This window comes from Sylvia atricapilla, chromosome 10 (genome assembly GCF_009819655.1).
Source record: "Sylvia atricapilla isolate bSylAtr1 chromosome 10, bSylAtr1.pri, whole genome shotgun sequence".
Classification (NCBI taxonomy): Eukaryota; Metazoa; Chordata; class Aves; order Passeriformes; family Sylviidae; genus Sylvia; species Sylvia atricapilla.
The window spans coordinates 8,823,017-8,843,356 of NC_089149.1; the positions used below are offsets into that span (position 1 = coordinate 8,823,017).

Here is a 20,340-nt window from a genome sequence, read left to right on the forward strand (position 1 = left end):
TTGGATTTTAACTCCCAGGTAAAAAAGCAGCTCATACCACGACGTTGGAGCAACAGAGGAAGGAATGTGGAAAAAACAAAAGTGGAATTGTAACTTGGCAGAAATAATCAAGAACTTCTGGCAAAACGGAGCTATTTACAGCACTACATGTTAAATTTATTCTTAAGCCATCTTTACCCTGTAAAAGGAAAAAACACCCTTGAGAAGTCCAAGGAGACTTTAAAATTTCCAAGTCTTACACCTGGTTTGTAAATGGTTTTACTGTAGCTGCCCTTCCCTGCCTCTGCCAGTTCCTATTTCCCAGCATCAGCAGGGCACAATGCAGGACATATCAGCCAACATTCCCACCAATTCCCATGACAAATGATGACAGATTTCTTTGGATTTAAGGTTCATTTTTGCAACATAATTCTGTACAAAACCAAACCTCACCCACTTCAGGATTCCAAGTTCCAAAGTTTTAACTAATTGTTGTCCAGCCGCAAACAGGCGTCATGAGTTACCATCAAACACTTTCACTGATTCAATGCTGTGCTGATTTCCTACATGCCTACTGTGTGCTTAAAATCTGAGGAAAGAGCAATGATGAGTTATTTAACTTACTCATGAAGCCCTCCTCAGGCATGTAAAACTGGAGACATACAATTCCAAGTCAAAAGAAAGGAAACAAGCTGGTAACACCAGGATAGTTTTTTATTTGCTCCCTGAATTAAATATTGGCAGATACAGAAAATTCAGATACCAACTATTTCCCCAACATTTACAAGACTGAGTTTGCAATGTCAGAAAACAAGGACATTTATGCACAATCCTGGCAACTGATAGTGTGAGTGCACAAGATAGCCCTGCCTGAACATCAGCTTTTTAGAAGCAGTATCCCTGGTGTCCAGCATCCAATGCTGTCCCCTCACTGACAATTGTGGCACCACGGAACGGCCAAGTAAATATCCTGAGTGGGCAGCTCCAGTGCATTTCCCCCTGCAAAGGATTTATTCCATGCTCCTCCTGAAGGGGCAGAGGCAAGGTCAGCACATCCAACAAACAACCCACCTATGAACACAAGCTGATGGTTGCAGTACCCTTTTCACTCTGTTCTTTGAGAGCAGGGGAGAACACAGCACAGTGACACTTCCAAGTAAGCTGTTCTTAAAGGCCTTGCTGCTGCCACACGTTGCCTGAGCCAGACTCACTCCCGGCTGCCTGCCGAGCTGCTCTGCAGCTGCAGAGCCTCACAGTGGGTTTGCAGCACTTTCCCTGCTGTCTGAGGGAAGTTTTCAAATAAATAAATGGCCATGAAGTAAGCAAGCTTATATAACTGAAATCACATGGATACACAGACCATGTGCTGCTGAAGGAAATACCATTCGCTCCTTTTCACACTAGAGCAGAACTTAGGAACTTGCATTCTCCTCAAAGCAGCTGGTGCAGTCAATTTTGCCCCCCAGGGCAAAACACAAGTGTAGTTGGTGCAGTGGGAGGAGCCAGGCACCTCTGCTCCCTTTTCATGAAAAAAAAAAAAAAAGAAACAGACACTCTCTAAAACATGTCTGCTAAGATGGGGGCACAGAAGAATGATCACATGCAGGATATGGTGATCCGTACAGCCATCCACCATCAACCAACCCTGTGGGGAAGCCGAGCACACATCACCCCAGTTCTACAGCATGGGAAACACATGATTTTACCAACTCTGCTGTGCAATTTGTGTTAGATCCTAGCATGGCAGATGGCAAGAGATTTTCCCTTTTGGAAAGATCACAGAAGTGCCTTCTAGGCTGCAAAATGCCTTGGGCGTCCTCAGACAACTGCATCTTCTCCAGGCACAAGAACTCCTGAATTCTAGTCCTGCACTCCAGATCCTAATCTGCATGCTCTTACTTACCAACCTTGCCAGTGTCTCTTCAGAAGGAGTTCCCTTAGCTTCAGAAGTAACAATGACTCCAAATACCATTCTTCCACAACCCTGATGGTTAGATCGACAGGGGCATTGTGTGCATTTGCATCTACTCTCTCCCTTTGTATTAGTAACAAGGACCTCCCAAAAGATAGCTTAGAGTACCTCATATCCAGGCTCCAGAGGGATTTTAGGTATCACCGCCTCCTGCTTTTCCCTTATAGTTTTTATAGTGGGTTGCAACATAAGGTGCAAATGAGGGAGGAAGGGAAGTGGCAAAGTTGGGAACACACAACTGAATTAATGATGGGATTGTCAGTCACTTCGATGTCAGGCCCCACATCTACACACCATGCACTGGCATTGATCTTGCCCTGCCCACTTGGCCCAGAAAGGCAGTGAGAGCCTCTTCGCATGCTGAGCCACCACGTCAGTCTTGGTCGCCGTCAGACGACTCCTCCTCTGCCTCCTCCAGCCACTGGATAAACTTCTGGAGCTGCAGAGAGAATGAAACGCAATTGGGTAACAACTGACACCTAAGAGATGCTGGAAATGCTCAACAAATACACTGTGTGAGTGAGCATCACTATTATGCACAAGAAAGAGGAAGTGTTTCCAGAAGAAACAGAAATGGAGGCAGACTGAGAGACAATTAGGTGAAAAACAACTAGGATGCCACAGACAAATACAGACTGATTCAATTCCTAAAGGAGATTGCTCCAGTCAGACCATCCCTCCAATATTCAGCAAAAATACAAAAGCTTGAGAGTTTTTCAGAGCTTGAGGGCAAAGCGATGGCAGCTGCACCTTAGCTGACATGTGAGGAGAACTGTTGGAAAAAAACTTTGTGCCTTAGAAACTGCTATTAAAAAGGCAGCTTATTTTACATTTTAACTGGGCTTGAATAAGCAGCTGAAAGCACTGCTGACCTACACTAATAGCTGACTTTGCAAAGGTCTTGAACAAAGTTGTTCTTCAGATGGCTTTTTTTTCTTCTACTTCCCTCCCAGATCCAGGAAGGAGGACTGGAACAGGGCTCAGACAAACTGCAGCACAAAGTTCTACCTGATGGAAGAGGGAAGTTTATATGCTCCTTGCAACAGAAGCCAAATGAAACCACTCAGTACAGCAAATGCTTAGAAATATATGTGAAGGGACTGCTGAGCCAGGAATGAAAGCTTCAAAGGACTTGCATGGGGCCAGCACACAGGGCATTGGCCTAAAGCCCATTTCAAATGGGTGTTGGCTCAGAGAAGCTGTGCTGCTACTCCAGAAAGTGCTGGCCTCTTGGTACAGAGAGTCCACTAGAAACAATCCTCATACTACCTCCATTCCTCATCCAAACAGGATGATTGCGGCAGAATGCACAAAAATGCCTGTTCTGGAGAACAAATCTGTGTTGCTTAGTGCACTGGTGTATTTCTTGGCCTACCATGTGATGGCAGCTGCTCCACAGAAGGTGACAGTGACACCAAACTTCACTCGAAGTTTCTTTCAGCAGCTGTTGTCTGTCTCTCTTCCCCCACCCTGGCCTCTCCCAACACCTTTGGGACTCACCCGTTGGTTTTTACGAAGCTGTTTTCCTTTGTCAGACGTGTCTCGCAAAGAGAACCAATTGAGAATTACATCTTCTTCCAGAATTTCCAGCTGGTAAAATGTCATCAACACCTGCATAAATTAGAAAAGAGCAACAGGCTCTTTATAAACTCTTTTGGGACTAGCTCACGTCCAAGTACAAAGTTTGCACGTAATCTGTGTCTCTCAGCTCTGTCTTCACCAGAAGGCACTCAGTCTGCTTCATTTTCCTTCTACTGTTAAAAATAACTGTGATTCTCCTACCAAGCCTTATGTTCCTGACAGATGCTGTGACACATAATGAGTCAAAAGTTCAAGCCCCATCAGCTCTGAGGATGCTGGGTATGACTGTTAAGAGCAGTGGGCAACAAAGAGTCACAGAGGACATCAGTTCAAAACATAAGTTCTCTTTTTAAAGCAACCCAAATGCCATACCCAAAACAGATCCAACAAGCAACTGATGCAGGCTCACCTACAACAGTGACACGTGCAGAGGAGCATGAACCTATCCAGCTCTGCCCCAGGCTCCCTCCTCCTGCCAGCTCTCTTTGCAGTGCCTTATGGCAGGTGTCAAAGCAATTGGTCATTCCTCAGCTCAAGCCCCTCCCCTGTGAGCGAGGGGGAGACACGATCAGCCTTTCTCAGGGTGCCTTTGTGCTCAGGCAGAGCAGGCATTTTGCAGTCGGTCTCCCTGCAGCAGAGCACCAACAAAGCTGGCTGCCAACTCCCAATATAAAGTGTCACTTCAATTCCCAGCCTCTAGGGAAACCCAGGCCCCTAGAACAATGGACACATGCCAAACAATTGCTGTAATTCAAGGACATTTTGGCTCACTAGACTGAAGACTTTTGGCTCTAGTCCTAAGTGCTTTGCCATCAGCAAGAAGCACTGGTAGCAGAAGTTAGGATTATTCTTTCCTGAGGAATGAAGAGTTAAGCAGGGTCTAGGAGAGCTCTTTCAAAACAGACAGCGGCTTCCTGAGTTGCTGGTAAAGGAGCCTTGCAATCCAAGTCAAATGCTCTCCATGTGTTAGGGCCGTAAGAATGGAGGGACAAAATATTTGTGAAGGACAGTGAGGAGGAATATATGAAAATTCTCAGAAGCAGGAAGACAGATAACAAGGCACATGACAGCCTTTATTCCCAATTTCGTAACTAGCTCAGCCTGAATAAAATTCCACTTTTTTCCCCCATCTTTTCTGTTTTGCACTCTAAAGTAGGATAAAGCATTTAGCAGTGAGATCCCAGGGACCATGGAGAGATAAATGAAGTGAAGCTCTTCCTAGAGAGAGTCTCTGGCCTCACTTCTTCCAGCATCACACACAACAAGAGCATCTATGTTGGAAGCTGCAAAATAATAGCTCCCCACAGGCTGCAAGCTGGTAATTAATACTCACCCTCAGCTGTGCTCTCTCAGAGGCGCAGGCAGACACAGAACTATTTTGTTTTTAAATAAATCGTTATAGATGGATTTTCTACACACCCTCTCCACCAAGACCCCAAAATTCTCTCCCATAAAGCAGAGAGGTGATGATGTAAATAGGATGCATTCCAGTGTGCACCAAGCAAAAACACAATTTGGGAGAGGATACTCACTTTAGCTATCGACGTGCAGAGACTGTCATGTTCCAAGAAGAATTCCTCAATGGCACATAAGGCATTCAAGTGATCTGATGCTCGTTTTATGTAGTTCTTAAACAACGGGGTCCAGTTCTTCAACAGCTGCAAGGAGAAAACACAGAAGAGCTCCTGAGCCAAGATGGGTGGGTGAACTCAGCCCTGTGTCTCAGCTGTGTTACACCAAGAAAGTGACTCAGAGAAGCATTTTATGAAACCATCCAGCTGACTACTTCAGGTGTTTGACTCTCTCTGTCCATCAGACAGATGCTATAGAGTCTCACATGTGAGGACAGAACCTGGTTTTACTAAACTTTCAGAATATCTACTAGCTTTCTTGATTTTGCCTCTCTGGATGAAAGATCAGATCATCACAATAAATGTGTTCAATGGAGTCTGGTATTCAAACAAAATCTCTTCACTGCAGACTGATAAGGAGAGATACCTACATGCTACTCACAGCCTCCCCCCACAGAGCAGCTGACATTTCAGTGGAATTTTCCTTCAAAGCAGAATGACGAATAAGGAAACATAGGAAAAGATAATGCCAGGTTAATTACCAGCTGAGTAGAAGTGAACAGTGAAAAACTACCGCCCCTAAAACAGGAATGCGTCAGAGCAGCCCCTAAGTGCAAATCACACATTTGCTGTGTGCCTAGAGGCTTGTTTGGATCCTGAAGCTTGCTGCAGGGAATGGGTGGAAGGATGAAGGGCAGGAAGTTGTTACACTATTAGTTGTTCTCTCCTCCGAGGCTTATCTTTCTTGAAGTCTTGAGTTGAATGATTTTAGTGCTGCCTCCTCAAACGATATTTCTGAATCCCCCACAGCTCTTTCCCTTGTTGTACATATCTAGGAAATATGAAGCAGAGAGCTCTGCAAAGCAGCACAGACTGACCTGAATCTGGGATAGGAGATAATACTTAGATCCCTGTCCATAAAAAATTTAAAAGGTATCAGAACTTGGATAAGATACAAAAATTCTTCATAGGCCATGTCATGACCTGACCATCCTACAAAAACATCACAGGAAATTAAATCAGAGTTCCACATCTTTTTCAGTAGAGTAATTCAACAGCAGACAATCCTGCAACTACACCCCGGGCATGACTGCACACATACGCTGGTTTGCTGTGCCTTCAGCAGTGTCTCCTTACAGAACACATCTGGTCTATTTTGACGGGAAACTGGCAATTCACAGGGGTTTGGGGTGTGATGAAGCTTTGAGTCACCTACATTTGGGGTTAATCAGCATTATACTGTTCAGGATGACTGTTAAGGGGCAGAAGACCTGAGAGAGGGAGAGCTCCAGGACACACAGCAAAGCTGTGGAGATAGCCCAGGCTGATGTGGACTACCAAAGGTAACCTGAGCTAGGAAACAGCGCTCATCTGCTCTGTAGTACTGCACTCCATCTCCTCTTCAGACACATCTGCTACGCAACCATGATGGAATTTGCATGCCTCAAGCAGAAACAAAGAAGGGGATTAGTACAAACAAACTCATCTCTACAGCAGTACGTTGACTGGTTTAAGGAACAGCAGTAACAGCACAGAATGATCCTGATCATCATGTTATCACAATAAAACAACTGAGGGTTCTGTGGCATATTTCCAAGAAGTATTTGAGTGTTTAGCAAAATGCTTAATGCTAAACACTCTTCTCTCCTCTATAACCATCTCCCCATTCTTACTATTCTTTAGAATCTTCACCTCAACTGCAGTAAAGCCACTGGAAAGTTCCTTCCAGGCTAAGAAACACTTTGTAATACCTTTCTATTAACACCTTTAAATCATAAGCAGGCACAAATCCAACCAGAAGTTGGGTTTTTGAAGGCAGGTTATTTATAAAGGAAACACTCACAACCCCAGGACTCAATTCAGTGAGCCTGCTGCTGGAAAAGAGAAAGAAGAAAAAATATGCCATGTCAAGTTGAGAACATGCACTGCACTGTAACTGGTGCTAATGGGGATAGTAGGGGTCAGCCCCACAACACCCGTAGGAAAAGCATCCTCCTAAGCCTGTATGACCAGAGAGGCTATTTTGGGAGTTTCATGGAAATCTAAACTGAAGAATTAGAAGCTTGCAATGTGGATTTGATAAGACACTGAAAAACGTGGCAAGTTACCCAACAGAGAGCCCTATGGATCATATCACATTTTTTCAGGCTTTGACTCTACATACGTAACTCCTCAAAACAATCTACAGTCTGGAGAAAGCAATCAAATTTCTCTGACAGGTTAACTGATCTTTCATCAAATTTGGTGAACGATATTCTAGCAACTTCTAAGAGGTTTGTGATCCAGCTCTCTTCTCAAAAGGACAGTCTCAACACTAAGATCATTATTCACCTACCACCAGCACAGAACACCATGAAGAAGTGCAAAACAAGACAGACAAAACCGTAATTCCAACCTGTTAGACCACAACAGCATCTGTGCTGATCACCACAAATGGCTTCAGTGACAGCAGAAACCCAAATAAGCAATCCCATGGTGTGTTCACATGCACACCATTACAGAATCCCAGTTCTAGGAAAGGTCCATAGTTCTAGGAAAGGTCTATTTCTGCACCATCTCTCCTTGACAACTTGTACAAGAGCTGAACAAGACGCCTGACATACATCAAACTGGATACCTCTATTTCTCAAGCCTACATGTTTAATCTGAAAAAAATACCCACAGGCATATCCTTTACCAGATGCTTGTTTCCTAAAATTGCTGCAACACTTTAGAGCTTCATGCTCAGGGGCCAGCACTTCAGACCATATACTGTGGTTTCAAGTCAAACCATGCATCACAACTTTGGCATTCCCACAATTTCCCCACCTGAGCTGCCTGGGACTGCTCTACCATAGGTTTTACACAAACAACCCATCTTACTTCAGCATCTCTTGGTCAGAGTTGAGCTACAAAGAGAGTGAGAAACATAAAACAGGTCTGTAAAGTTCAGTGGGCTTCTGATACCCATCACTCTCAGAATGCAGGCAGCCCCATCTCACACAAAATAACTACTAACTACTTTTCCTCACACAATAACTACTAACAAAATAACATTTTTCTCACACAAAATAACTACTCCATCATGAGCAGCTCTCAGCCCAAAACTGCAATTGCCTGAGGCAGTTTTAGCTGCAAACTTACACAGCAGCTGCTTTCATTATGTACTAACCTATACCAAGCCTGTGCTTAGGATTTGCAGAGTGTAAATAAGAACTAGTAAATTAATGGAGTGTATTTTTTACTAAGCAGGGATTCACAAGCTGCAGAGAAGCCACTGTTCCAGATGCTGTACAACTTCTGCCCAAAGAACTGGTCTTTTCAAAGCACTGCTGGTAAATAACAAAGCTGCTGCTTCAGAAGACCAGTGATGCATGTTTAATAAGCATTTCAAGGTTGGTTCACTACATCTATTAGAGGTATATCTCATCCCAAATATTGGGTTATTGTAACAGTGACAAACACCACAAGTGCAAGTGAACACACCTGTACCTCACTGGGACACTGTGCTCCTGCTGAATGCAGAGCAGAACGTCAGCACAGCAATCCTGAACACTGAAGGCACCAACTGAGGCACAAACTGTCCCAGGGAAGGATTCTCTAAGAAACTTCCTGGTCATTTGCAAGGGAGAATCTGGAGAAAGTGGCTGCCATGATGGTCAATTGGTTTGACACTTAGCTTTCTTTGATAAATCTAAGGGTAATTTGTACTTCATAAATGAACACAATTCCCTGCCTGGACAAATGCCACCTGCTCATGACATGACACATGGCCGCTCTAAACATTACATTTTGATTATTACTACTTCTCATTAAAGGTGAGCTGACTTGTTCTCTCTGCTGCTAAACATGAGCATTAGCTTTTCTTTGATGAAAAATATATGGATGAAGTTACTGGGTGCTGCTGTGAAATTCTCCTTTCCCAGTCATGCTAGAGTGTCAGCTGGGAGACCAAGAGATGCCATATCCCAGCTGGGATAAAAAAACCACCCCATCCTATATAGCTACCAATTCCACACAAGCTGCTGTCTACATGTAGTGTTTTCCACTTAGAATCTAACACCTGTTTCAGCATTTTCTTTGGTCCTCCTCCTTCAATTCTCCTTTTCTAGGACAGGATATGCTATTCAAGAAAAGAGTCTGGAAAAATGAACAAAAGCAAGCAGAATTTAAGCAGAGTGAGCAGCAAAATCTCACTAAGCCATCTGAAGAACAGATCAGTTTACATGGATGTTTTCTGCAGAAGGCATCTCCACATGTCCAAGAGGTAAATTAAGTAGCATGCTTACACCTACACAAAGGAGATTTAGTTTTCCATCCTTTCCCATCAATTGAAAACACATACTTCCTCAGAAAAAGGATTATGAGGAAGTCTAGTGTTCCTCTTAATCTTCTAAAAAAAAAAAAAGGCAAAAAGTAGTGCTAAAAACAAGTAAGTTGTCTGTCTCAAACATGTGTCAGTTCTATTCATTCTGAAAGAACATCTTCAGAATCTGTAGAGCTTGCAAAGTCAAATACATAAATGGACAGTAGCATGGAGACAAAAATAGTATGACTTCAGCTTGGGTGAACAAAACCATTAAGAGAAGACTACCTGCTTTTTAAAGCAGATCTTACCCTATTTTGTGTGCCATAACACAGGAAATTGAAGTTGGTATACCCAACTATACAACCCATCTCCCTAGAAACAAAGCAGAATTTTATCTTTGCACAAAGACAACAATATCATGCCTTTAGCATTTGGCTGAAAAAAAATTGGCACCAACTATAGTATGCAGAGAAGTAAGACCTTGGAAAAGATCCCATTGGGAGGAGTGCTCCCCTCTGCCCCAGGCACAGGACTTGAGATGGACTGAAACTGGGTTGCTAGAATGCAAGCCTATAAAGACACCTCTAACAGACCTTCTCTTTTCTCTTTTACAGATGATGCACTTCTACTATCTCACACAGGCAACAGAAACAACCACAGGTACTGAAGCAGAGCTCCCCCACCTACAGTCTTAGCTGAGCTCTGTCAAGTAGGAACAACAGTTTCAGTTCATTTTTACTTCTACAGGAGACAAAGAGGCTCATGAACTCAAGGAGTTCAAGGGGCTCCAGGCTTAACCAAAGAGATTTCTCAGGCAGGAACTACCTGGGGCACACAGACTGCTATACACTAGGAGACAAGCCCAAAGAAGAGTCAAATAGAGCAGGACTCACAGGAAGTAATGCTGAGAAATAGGTCTGGGAGTCCAGGTTTGCATCCAGCTGCTGCAGTGGGAACTCCAGGATCACTTTACTGAGCACCTGCATCATCTCCTTCAGGCCAATGTTATATGCATACCTATGATGAACAAAGCAAAAACCCCTCAACATTTCACACTGTCTGACATCTGCAGACTGTGGCTATTCACAGAGATAGAGAAGAAAATCTGATTTTCATCTTCTCAACCTGTTTTTTGTTTATTTCGTTTTCCAAATATTCAGACATTAAAATCACTTTGTATGCATCAGGCCCTGCATAAGGCTGTAAGTCCTGAAAATCTGTAATCACAACTGGAACAAGCTGCTGCAGGGACAGCACCCTCACATTTACCAGAGTGCTGTAGGAATATTCTTGCACAAAAGAAGGTACATAGGTTTTGATTTGAGAAACACTAGACAAAAGGCACTCTGATTATGTGTTCTAGACTTGCTGCTGTAAAAATCCTGAGGACAAGCCACACCATAGCACAGCCCCAGCTGCAGGCAGCTGGCTGAATGCTGCAATGCCCAGAGCAGCAGACCCTGCATGAACTTCCAGGCAGTCGTGCCAAGAACTGGCTTGCTCTCTTCAGTCCACAGTTATTTAGCAGCAATTCAATCTCTTGTTACAGAGATGGGGCAGGAAAAGCCTAACCACCAAGGATGCTAGAGATGCAGCTGGTGCTCTCCATCAATTCCTGCTGTCATTCAGTCATGATGTCTAAGCTGCATTTCTCATGCTCTTTACTGATAAAATGTCTAACAATGGGCATTCACATGGTTTCTCCTCTTCCTTTGACATGTCTGCTGTCAATCCCAACTGTTCAGCACAAGGGACAATAACCCTAAGGACACCCCAAGGATCATTAAGGACATCCCCAACTCACTTGAGGGAGTTTATTTCCAGGACCAGGTTGTCACAGGAGATGTTTTCTTCTTCACCTCTTTGTAACGTACCCAGAACCTCATTCTGGAAAACTAATGAAAGAAAGGACAGGCAGTTCACAGGAGGGAAAAGCACAGATTCTTCAAACCGCACATTACTGAAGGAATGATGCCCTTCACAAACAAAGCATTCTGACACAGATGTCTATTTGTTCTCTGTAAGCTGACATAAACACACAGCAACTATACTTATAAATAGTGGGATATAATTCAAACAAAGGAAACCACCTACTAAATATCACTGATCTATCTACAGAAACCATTTACCTCTGCAGCCTTTTAGAACAGAGTTTCTATTATACTTTCACAATCTAACCTTTCCTATTCAGATAAACCTCATCTTCCCATAGTATTAACTATGGGAAGAATACTTGTTAAAGTATTAACTCAAATGTAAAATTTATTGGTTTAATTCCTTTTGGGGCAATACTCCAACATGAGAAAGTTTTTGGGTTTTTCCAATTTGGCCTGAACCTCTTTCAAATCCAGGTAAGCTTAACACAACAAAACAGAAAACCAGAACATCTCTGCCAAAAAAGGCAGCTGTGACAAGGACATTTATTTCTCCAGAATGATTACAGTACTAAGCTGTCCATACAGAGAAATTCTGCTGGACTTCCCCATAGTCTCTAAAATTAGGCAGTGACACAGCCATTTAAACAGACAGCTCAGGGAGGTCTCTTTCATGAAGGCCCAGTGATGAGGAATGGGAAAGATGGAGGATCTTTGTCTAATTTCTCATCCTTGACTGCCTTGGGTTAACCCCAAGCAATGATACACAAAATATTAAAGAATTCTGCAGGAAATGAGATCGGGAAACACCATATCATAGAGGTACACACATTTTCCAATACATCAAGAGAAAGCAACACAAGCCTCACACACTGCATTATCTACAGGGTCACTGTACTCCTTCAGAGCCCATCTCACCTTTGATATCATCCAGCTGAGGGGAGGCTGCCCGACTGTCTGGCTCCTCAGAGCCCATGCTCAGGTCACTGTCAGATTCACTCTCTTCCTCTGAGTGCATTGCTGGGCCTGAGGAAGGAGAAGATGCAGCATTCAGCACTCAAAAGCTGCAACTATCATATGCCATGAGGAACCAGGTGTCCCAGGGACTTCCCAAGCAAGTCAGCAACTATCTGTCCTTGCAAGGAAGCTTCTATTTACAGGTTTAGATGATTATATTTGCTGCAGAGGGGACACTACAGCTGGCACTAGGATAATGGGATTTTTTGGGAGTCTGCAGGCAGACTACAAAGGACAGGGACAGAAGCAACTGCATTTTGCGCAGACTGCTGACTCACAATGGAGCAATGTCAGCAGACACTGCCACTGGCAGGAAGAAAGCCAGCAGAACTCAGAATAGCCATAGCATATTCCCATCTGAGGGAGGGCCTGGTGTCCCACAGTGCAGCATTCCCAGCACAGACAGCTCTGTTAGTGCAAGGCAAACATCTAACAAAAACTTTCCACAGAGCATAGAGAATCTGGTATAGAGAAGTATATACAAGTCTCTATACAAGTATAGAGAATCTGGTCCATGACTTGCTTTTACCTCTTACCTTGCCTCCACACATAGCTGTTATCTGGAGGCAGTGTGCTTCACAAAGCCCAAGTTCTGCTCTAGACACCATTACCAGCATCCCACTTGGCTGGTTTCCCCAAGTGGCCTGTCTATTCGCCCTCAGGTGTCCACACTAAACTTTTCCTCACCCCATAGGCTTTGTCTCTGCTCTTCTTCATCCTCTTCATTCTTGTCATCTGCTTTCCAGAGATAGCCTCTGCCCTCTGCACCGACATCCTTTTTATTGTAACCTGGAAAAGAATAAGCAGAGTGTGGGATGTACTCGATCTGCTTACAGGTAAATCTGAAATAAGATTGGTACAACCTGCATATTACTGCCCCTAAACAGCCTTCAAGAAGGAGCTGAGATTCCTGCAGATGCATATGGATTTCAGCTTTGATTTTCTCACATGCCTTGACAAGTGACTTACTCCTTCCTAGAGCAGCAACATTTGGCAGACGATGTTTAGATCCCCTGACAAACCCACACTGTAGCAACAGTACTTCACAAGGACAAAGCCCTTGGACACAGCTGAGTATCCTTGCTTGCCCTCATGAAAACACATAGATTCCAGGTTGAAAGCAGCAATAAGCTCCACCCTGGCACTGCAGTGTCTGGAATGGGGCTGGTAAAGACTCCAAAAGATCATAGAAGGCAAAACCTTCTGCAAAGCTGTAGTGCATGGAGACAGAGACTCTCGTACCTTTCAGTTTCACTTTGCTCTCCTTGTTCACACCAGAATCATCACTGAACTGGTCATCGTCCTCTTCCTCCTCATCTGGGGGGTGCAGAGAGATCACTGTGCCCTCAGAGAGAGTGATGCCAGGACCTACTACTACCTGAAAATATGTGAAACGTATCTTAATGAAAAACACTCTGACAGCCCCCTTGTACCTCCACCAGCAGCTCCAGACAAGCTGTCACTAAGAATATAACTGAAGACACCAGCATTGCTACATTCCATACTACACTGCCCCAGCCAAGCAAAGGGAAGAAAAGGGTGGGAGCAGTAGCAGTTTCCACCTCTGCAAAAAGGCTTGGGGCAGCCCCGTGCTCTAGAATAGTACACTGTAAGATGAGTAACCTGCCAAGAGAGGCAGAAAGCAGAACAGATATAAATCAGCTCACCTGAGAAGAGAGGACACAGCGGGGCTTTAGCTTCACTTTCTCCTTCACTTCAGCCTCATCACAGATAACAGAATGGTGGATCTCCACATTATCTGCTATGTGCACTCGGTCCCACAGAACAGCTCCATCCAAAGTGACTCTATCACCTGTTACACACCACCAAGTACAAATATGTTGAGGAAGGCTGTCTGGTACTCTCTGACACTGCTGAGTCCACTACGAAGCATCTTACTGACTCCCAATGCCCTTGATGCATGACGGATGTTAGACAACAGGGGAAAATTTGCCTCAGAGGCCTACATCCGCTTCTTACCCAAAGTTGAAAGACAAATTTGTTCTCTACAGAGACTTGAGAGTAACAACTGACATCTCAGTTTTGGACAAACACAGCCAAATCACAAAAAAAAATTAGAAAATCCAGCCAAGGCTAAGAAGGAGTGAGCTAGGAGGGAGCAAGGTTAGGAATGAGCTGCTAGGAAACAGCTCAGGAAAATGGGGACAGATGCTCCACATTTGCAGGATGCTGGTGATTGGTAACTCCAGATCAGTAAAGGTCAGGCATTCTTTGCAGCTGAAACAACTCATTTGCATGAAGTACTTTCCACTGTCATTATGGTACCCTGAAAACTGTCTATTTCCTCTGCTGGAAAACCAAGCTTTTCTCTTATCTCCCCATTAGCAATCAATCAGTACCCACCTATCATCTTCTCTCACTGCCAAACGCACTTTAAAAACTGAATCCCAACAAATGTGTGCCCTGGCCTGGCCAGGCTGGCACATCCTCTGTTCTTGCACTCACCTATCCTACAGTTCTGCCCAATAACACTGTTGGTGATGCAGCAGTTGCTGCCAATGACCGTCCCCTGCCCGATGAGCACGTTCTCTTCCAGCACGCTGCCATGGCCAAGGCTCACATCCACCCCTCGGTAAATATTGTGTTTAGAGTGGGTGTAACTCTGGTTCTTGTCATCAGTGAAGTTCATCTCTGGAGTGAGAGGATAAACCCAGCGCCGGATGATGTCAGAGCACACAGCTTCGTACATCAGCAGGTTGCATATATGAGCACCATACTCTTCTGTTGTTACATGCATATGGATCTGGTTCCCCAGGACCTGGGAGACAGGCAGGAGCATGTCAGAAGGTTCTCTAAGGCAAAGTAACAGGATCTCCCTTGTAACAACCCTCTTCTTACCTCCTCATTCACCAACAGACCACGCACAAAGTCATCCCGTGTCTGGTAGTCAAAATTGTCTGTGAACAGTTCAGCCACCTACCACGAATAAAGTACATGGAAATAACATAGAGACAAGTTATACAATACAGGAAAGTGATGATCTTGCCTTGAATAAAGCTCTGACTCCTTCTGCTAGGAATTTCGACCCTCCTATCTCCTCCTCCTCTTACTCCTCCAGAATCCATGAACAGATTCTGGTTTTCAAAAGGGGCATTTCCATTGCCCAGCCTTACTTTGTACTTTCACCCCCAAAAGAAGCGTGCAGACAAACTTTATCAGACCTGGATGATAAGTTAGCGAGCCCTAGATGGAATAACCCTGAATGTTACCCTAACATGGTACCAGCTTACAAGTACTGACACTTCTCCACAGCACAGCCACCACCTCTGCTCCACAGATGTTATTATACCCAAAGTGAAAACACATTTTTCCTAAAATAGTTTCATTCTGTGCCAAATCAGACAGTCTCTGGATGCATCCACCATGTAGTTCTGCCTGGGCATGAGCAGAGGATGCCAGAAACAGACTGAGCCCCCATATGTTCTACACAGAGCACCACATGATCACCCAGGCCCTCAGCTCAGCCAGTTCTGTTTTCCAAACCTGGTACTCAGGCCACACACAGCACCTGCACACCAGCAGTACCAAGGGAGCAGACTGAATTTTGGACCTTTGGAAGGGCAGGGCTCACCTGTGGAGAGCAGATGCTGATATGACAATCCAGCAAGTCATGGCGCACCTCGACATTCTCAACAGAGTTCTGGAACAGACTCTAAAAGAGTAAAAAAATCAGATGACCTCAGTGCCTAGACCCAGTCTTATCAGGCACAGACCAGCCACACAAAGAGCTGAATGTCAGCCAGCAGACTGCTCCTGCCCCTACACAGTGCAGATCTCCCAGAAACAGCTTGTACTTCCAACAATCACTTTTCTTCCAGGAGGTTCCAAGTCTCCAAGAGAGCTACAACTGTACAAAAACCCCACAGATAAATCCAAATACAATTTTTACAGTATTGTATTTTTGGGTTTCGTTTCTTTTGGTTTTTCCTTTTTGGTTTCCTACAGTAATTTGTACTTCCATTTGAAGTAATGAAATAATCTCCCAATTACTAATAATCTCCTGGTTACTGATTTGGGGATGAAAATATGATACAACCACAGCCTGAGTTCTGAGTTGAAGAAAGAAACTGGTCCATGTATCTCATGGAGAAAGTGCCTCCATGACATTTACAGAGCATTAACTTTTTTAGGTGAACAAACAGGTAATGGGAGGTACCATTCCTTGCACCTCTGTAATTCCACCCCATGTCAGGCTCAACAACACATCAAAAAGGAAAGGGTTGTTAAACACTGGAAAGGACTGCCCAGGGAAGTGTGGTGTCCCACCCTTGGAGGTGTTCAAGAAATGACTGGACATGCCATGGTCTACTTGACAAGGTGGTGATCAGACGTTGGACTCTGATCTCAGGGGTCTTTTCCCACCTAAATGATTTGGTAAAAATGGTCTGTCTATGGTAGTGGTATATGCATGCCAATTTAGGAGCCTCTGTGATAGCACAAATAATCTTCTTCCCTAGTTTTACATCATGGAAAGGAAATAAAGGGCAAAACCTGAACTGTGAGAAATACATCTGCCTCATGTTCAAACTGGAATGAGTCACAAACATGCGTGTCCCAGCATGACTTCACCAAGCCTCAAATAAAGATTAAGGGGGGAAAAGCCACTTTACCCCAAGTTACTTCCTATTATGTGCTCTTCCAAGAGAAGCAGCTAGGACAGCTGCCCAGCCCTCATCCAAGGAGGATCTCCTTGGGTGGGCTGCTTCACTACCACAGCCCTTTGCCACCCGCCCGTTTCCAGACGCACCATAGGAAAGCGGAATCGCTTTAGCCCCTGTGTTCTCTGATAGTGAAGGACACGGCTTGTGGCACTGTCCATGGCAATAACAATGTCATCCTCCTTGCACCTGGCATGGTGGCCAGGCGAGGACTCCTTGAATATCATCGTCATCACAGACACATTCTTTTCCATCTTACGACGCAACCTGAGAAAGAAGGGCAGAACTATGAGAACACTCCTCAGAGAAATACAGACCACAGACTCAGCACACCAGGCAAGCATTCACTCTTCCAGCACCTACTTGTGCTCTTCCAGGGCTTTGGATATGTTGAAGTTGGACACCACGTCGCCAGTGACAAGGATGAAGTCGGAACGAACAAGGGACTTGGCATCCACGTCTCGCAGCACGTCACCAAGGGAGCGGTACAGGTCTGACGTGACAAACCGCACTGTGTTGGGAGACGTGTGCCGGCACCACTTGGATTTTCTGGAAGAAGGGAAAAAAACCCATCAGAAAGGCATAAAGAGGCTGTTCCTACAGGCACACTAGGACACAGTGTCCCAATGCACGCCACACCTGTAAGGGGATGCAAGGAGCATCCTGTGACAGTGAGCCCGCTATTGCCAGGCTCAGGTACACTCAGAAGGTGAACTGAGAAGCACTCCCACAACACTCAACCCTTTAAACAAACTGCACCCTCCTACACAGCAGGAATGGTCTTTTCTGAGATGTGCTAGGAGACCACTGCTGAAAGGGCGTTTTCATAAGAATTAGTGAGGCCTTTGAGGCTTGTTGGAGGGCAGACGAATACTTCCTATGATAAAACTAAAAAGAAGAAGAGATTCTTACTGCAAATGCTCTTTTATCTCAGCTGACTTCCAACAGCAGAAAACAAAGGTTTCTTCCACTCCAGTTGCTGTTAGGAACTCCAAGGTATAGTCAATCATGGCCACATTTGCCATAGGTAAAAGAGCCTGAAAAAAAAACCAACCAAAAAAAATCACACAGATAGCTGAATAAACACTCAGTACCCCAACACCAGCAACAGCCCCTTCCAACTTGGGGATATAATGTCATCAATAGTACCAAAAACATAACACAATTAAGTGCTAACCAGGTTTTATAAAAACCTTTTGGAGTTATCTAAACAGTAAGAGTTAATTTGTCATCTTCTGGGGGCAGATCTTCAGAAAGAAAGGCATTAAAAAATGAAGAAAAGTATTCAAGAAGACTCAGATAAATGACAGAGACTGGGAAAAAAAAAGTGCTGATTCCCTGACTCAGGCTTTAACTGCTTCAAGAAAAACCTGTCAGACATGAATGATGAAGCCACAGGAGTACGAGTGTCCAGAATTAAACAAGGGGAAAAAAACCCCAACCTAAAGTGAAGTAAGTACTCTCTTGACTTGAGATTCAACCTACACTTTTAAACTGAGTTACTGAGTCACACCTGAGTGATGGCATGCCATTCCTTAATTCATTTTTGGTGCTGTTTCGTTTCAGGCCTGAGCTTGTGTGTATAATTACAAGCACCACCAATACTTAATCAGCAAACGAGGTAAGATAATTGTTCAGACCTAAAGTCTCCAAGAGCTTTTTATGTTCCTTTAACACACGGCATTTTCAGCAGGATAATTGAACTACCACCCCCATCCATTTTTCTGGTCATATTGTTTCACGCATTACAGCTGGCAAGGGCCAAGATTTCCTTTCTTTCCTTTATCAGTAACAAGCCTGTCCAAGTCCGCTGCCAGTCCGGCACCAGCCACAGACGAGGAGCCAACAGCGCATTTCTCCATGCCATATGGAAAAGCGGACAGCACCATCACAGCAATTAGATTCTCGCTGCCGCTCCAGCGGGGGATAGAAACTCCCACGGGCGAGAACTGTCGGAGCGCGGGAGGGCGGGAGAAGCCGCGGCGGGGGCTGCCCGAACCCGGGGGGCCGGGGGATTCGTCCCCTGCCGACCCAGCCCGGCCTCTCGCCAGACCCCGGCCCAGCCCGGCCTCCTGGGGACAGTGCACACCGCCACAGGCGGCTCCGGAGGCACCGGCGCGGCGCAGGCAGCGGCACCCAGAGGGGATTTCTCACCCGCGGCCGGTCCTTGGAGATCGGGAAAAAGCGGCGGTTGAAGCTGTCGGCGACCAGCACGGCCTGGAGCGGCGGCGGCGGCTCCTCCTGCGGGTCGGGGCCGCGGGCGGACCCCCCGCTCGCCCCGCGCCGCGCGGTACCGCGGGCCGCCATCGCCGCACGCGGCCGCCGCCGCTTCCGCTTCCGCTCGCCACGGGAGAGGCAACGGGCGCTCGGCGGGGACACAACAGCGCGGGGCGGCGCGTCCCGGCGGCAGCGGGGCGGGGACGGGGCGGGAGCGGGGCGAGAGCTGCTCCTTGCCTCGCCATCATCTCCCTCCTCCCGGCATCACCTCCGTAGCGAAGATCCGCCGTTTCACAGCCTCTGGAGCGGGGAGACGCGTTTCGTCGCTGTCTCCCGAGGAGGGAGGGGGGGCGGAGCAGCGCAGCGCCCTGCCATGGCCGGGCACGGCCGGGACCCGGCCTGGGGAAGGCCTGAATGTCCCCACAGACATCTCCGGGTGGCCTCGGGGTGTGTGTAGTGATCCTGGTGCTGCCTGGTTTTGGGAGCAGTGATATTTTCTGATACATTTCCTAACAGCGACGTGCTTGTGCTACGTTTCCAAATGTCCAGACGCTCCTTCCGCGAAGGACAGCGTTGATACGAAGCAGCCCGTCAGTGCACAGCTCACACCTGCCATCAAAAAGCTTAACCCAAAACCCACAGCCCCTGAGGGACCCCTCAGAAACCCTTCCAGAGTGGATAGGAGGAAAGAAGACGTGGTTTCTGAGAGTGGGGGTGGCATTTTTCTTCCCCTCAGCTTGGTGAAGCAATTGGGATGCTGCAGTGCTGGTGTCTGGCTGTCCCACTGCTCGGACACTGTCGGTTCCACGGATCCCGATCCCCTCCAGCCATTCCTGCCCCAGCCCAGGCTCTGTCCTCGCACAGCTCTGATTGTGCTTCAGACTATCCTGGTCCTCAGAAAGGGATGGGCTATGTACAGCCCTCAGCACAGAAAACCTGCCTTCAGCTGTGTCCCTCTGCAGCCTTTCCCTGCCGCCGCTCCCGGGGCTGCAGGACTTACCCGGCACAGTTCACACAGCACCGTCAGCTGCTCATTTGTCACTGGGGAAAAGCTGTGTGATAAACCTGCGTTCAAAACCAGGAAAACAGGCTAAAAGACCTCCCTAGGGAGCTCCTAACAGGATGGCAGCAGGAGGGCTGTGGAGAGTCCTGAGCCTGGCAG

General features: G+C 45.9%; 1 protein-coding gene across 1 annotated transcript; it reads right to left on the bottom strand.

Moving 5' to 3' along the window:
• Positions 1-675: 675 nt before the first annotated feature.
• Positions 676-19,285, bottom strand: EIF2B5 (eukaryotic translation initiation factor 2B subunit epsilon). The gene is made up of 16 exons (XM_066325876.1): positions 19,116-19,285; positions 17,874-17,998; positions 17,325-17,510; positions 17,051-17,228; positions 15,875-15,955; positions 15,142-15,219; positions 14,749-15,061; positions 13,950-14,095; positions 13,525-13,660; positions 12,970-13,071; positions 12,184-12,291; positions 11,196-11,286; positions 10,285-10,408; positions 5,065-5,190; positions 3,452-3,562; positions 676-2,390 (listed from the first exon to the last, which is right to left on the bottom strand). The coding sequence occupies exons 1-16, from the start codon at positions 19,266-19,268 to the stop codon at positions 2,325-2,327; spliced, it is 2,124 nt and encodes a 707-aa protein (XP_066181973.1). The 5' UTR covers positions 19,269-19,285; the 3' UTR covers positions 676-2,324.
• Positions 19,286-20,340: the final 1,055 nt, after the last annotated feature.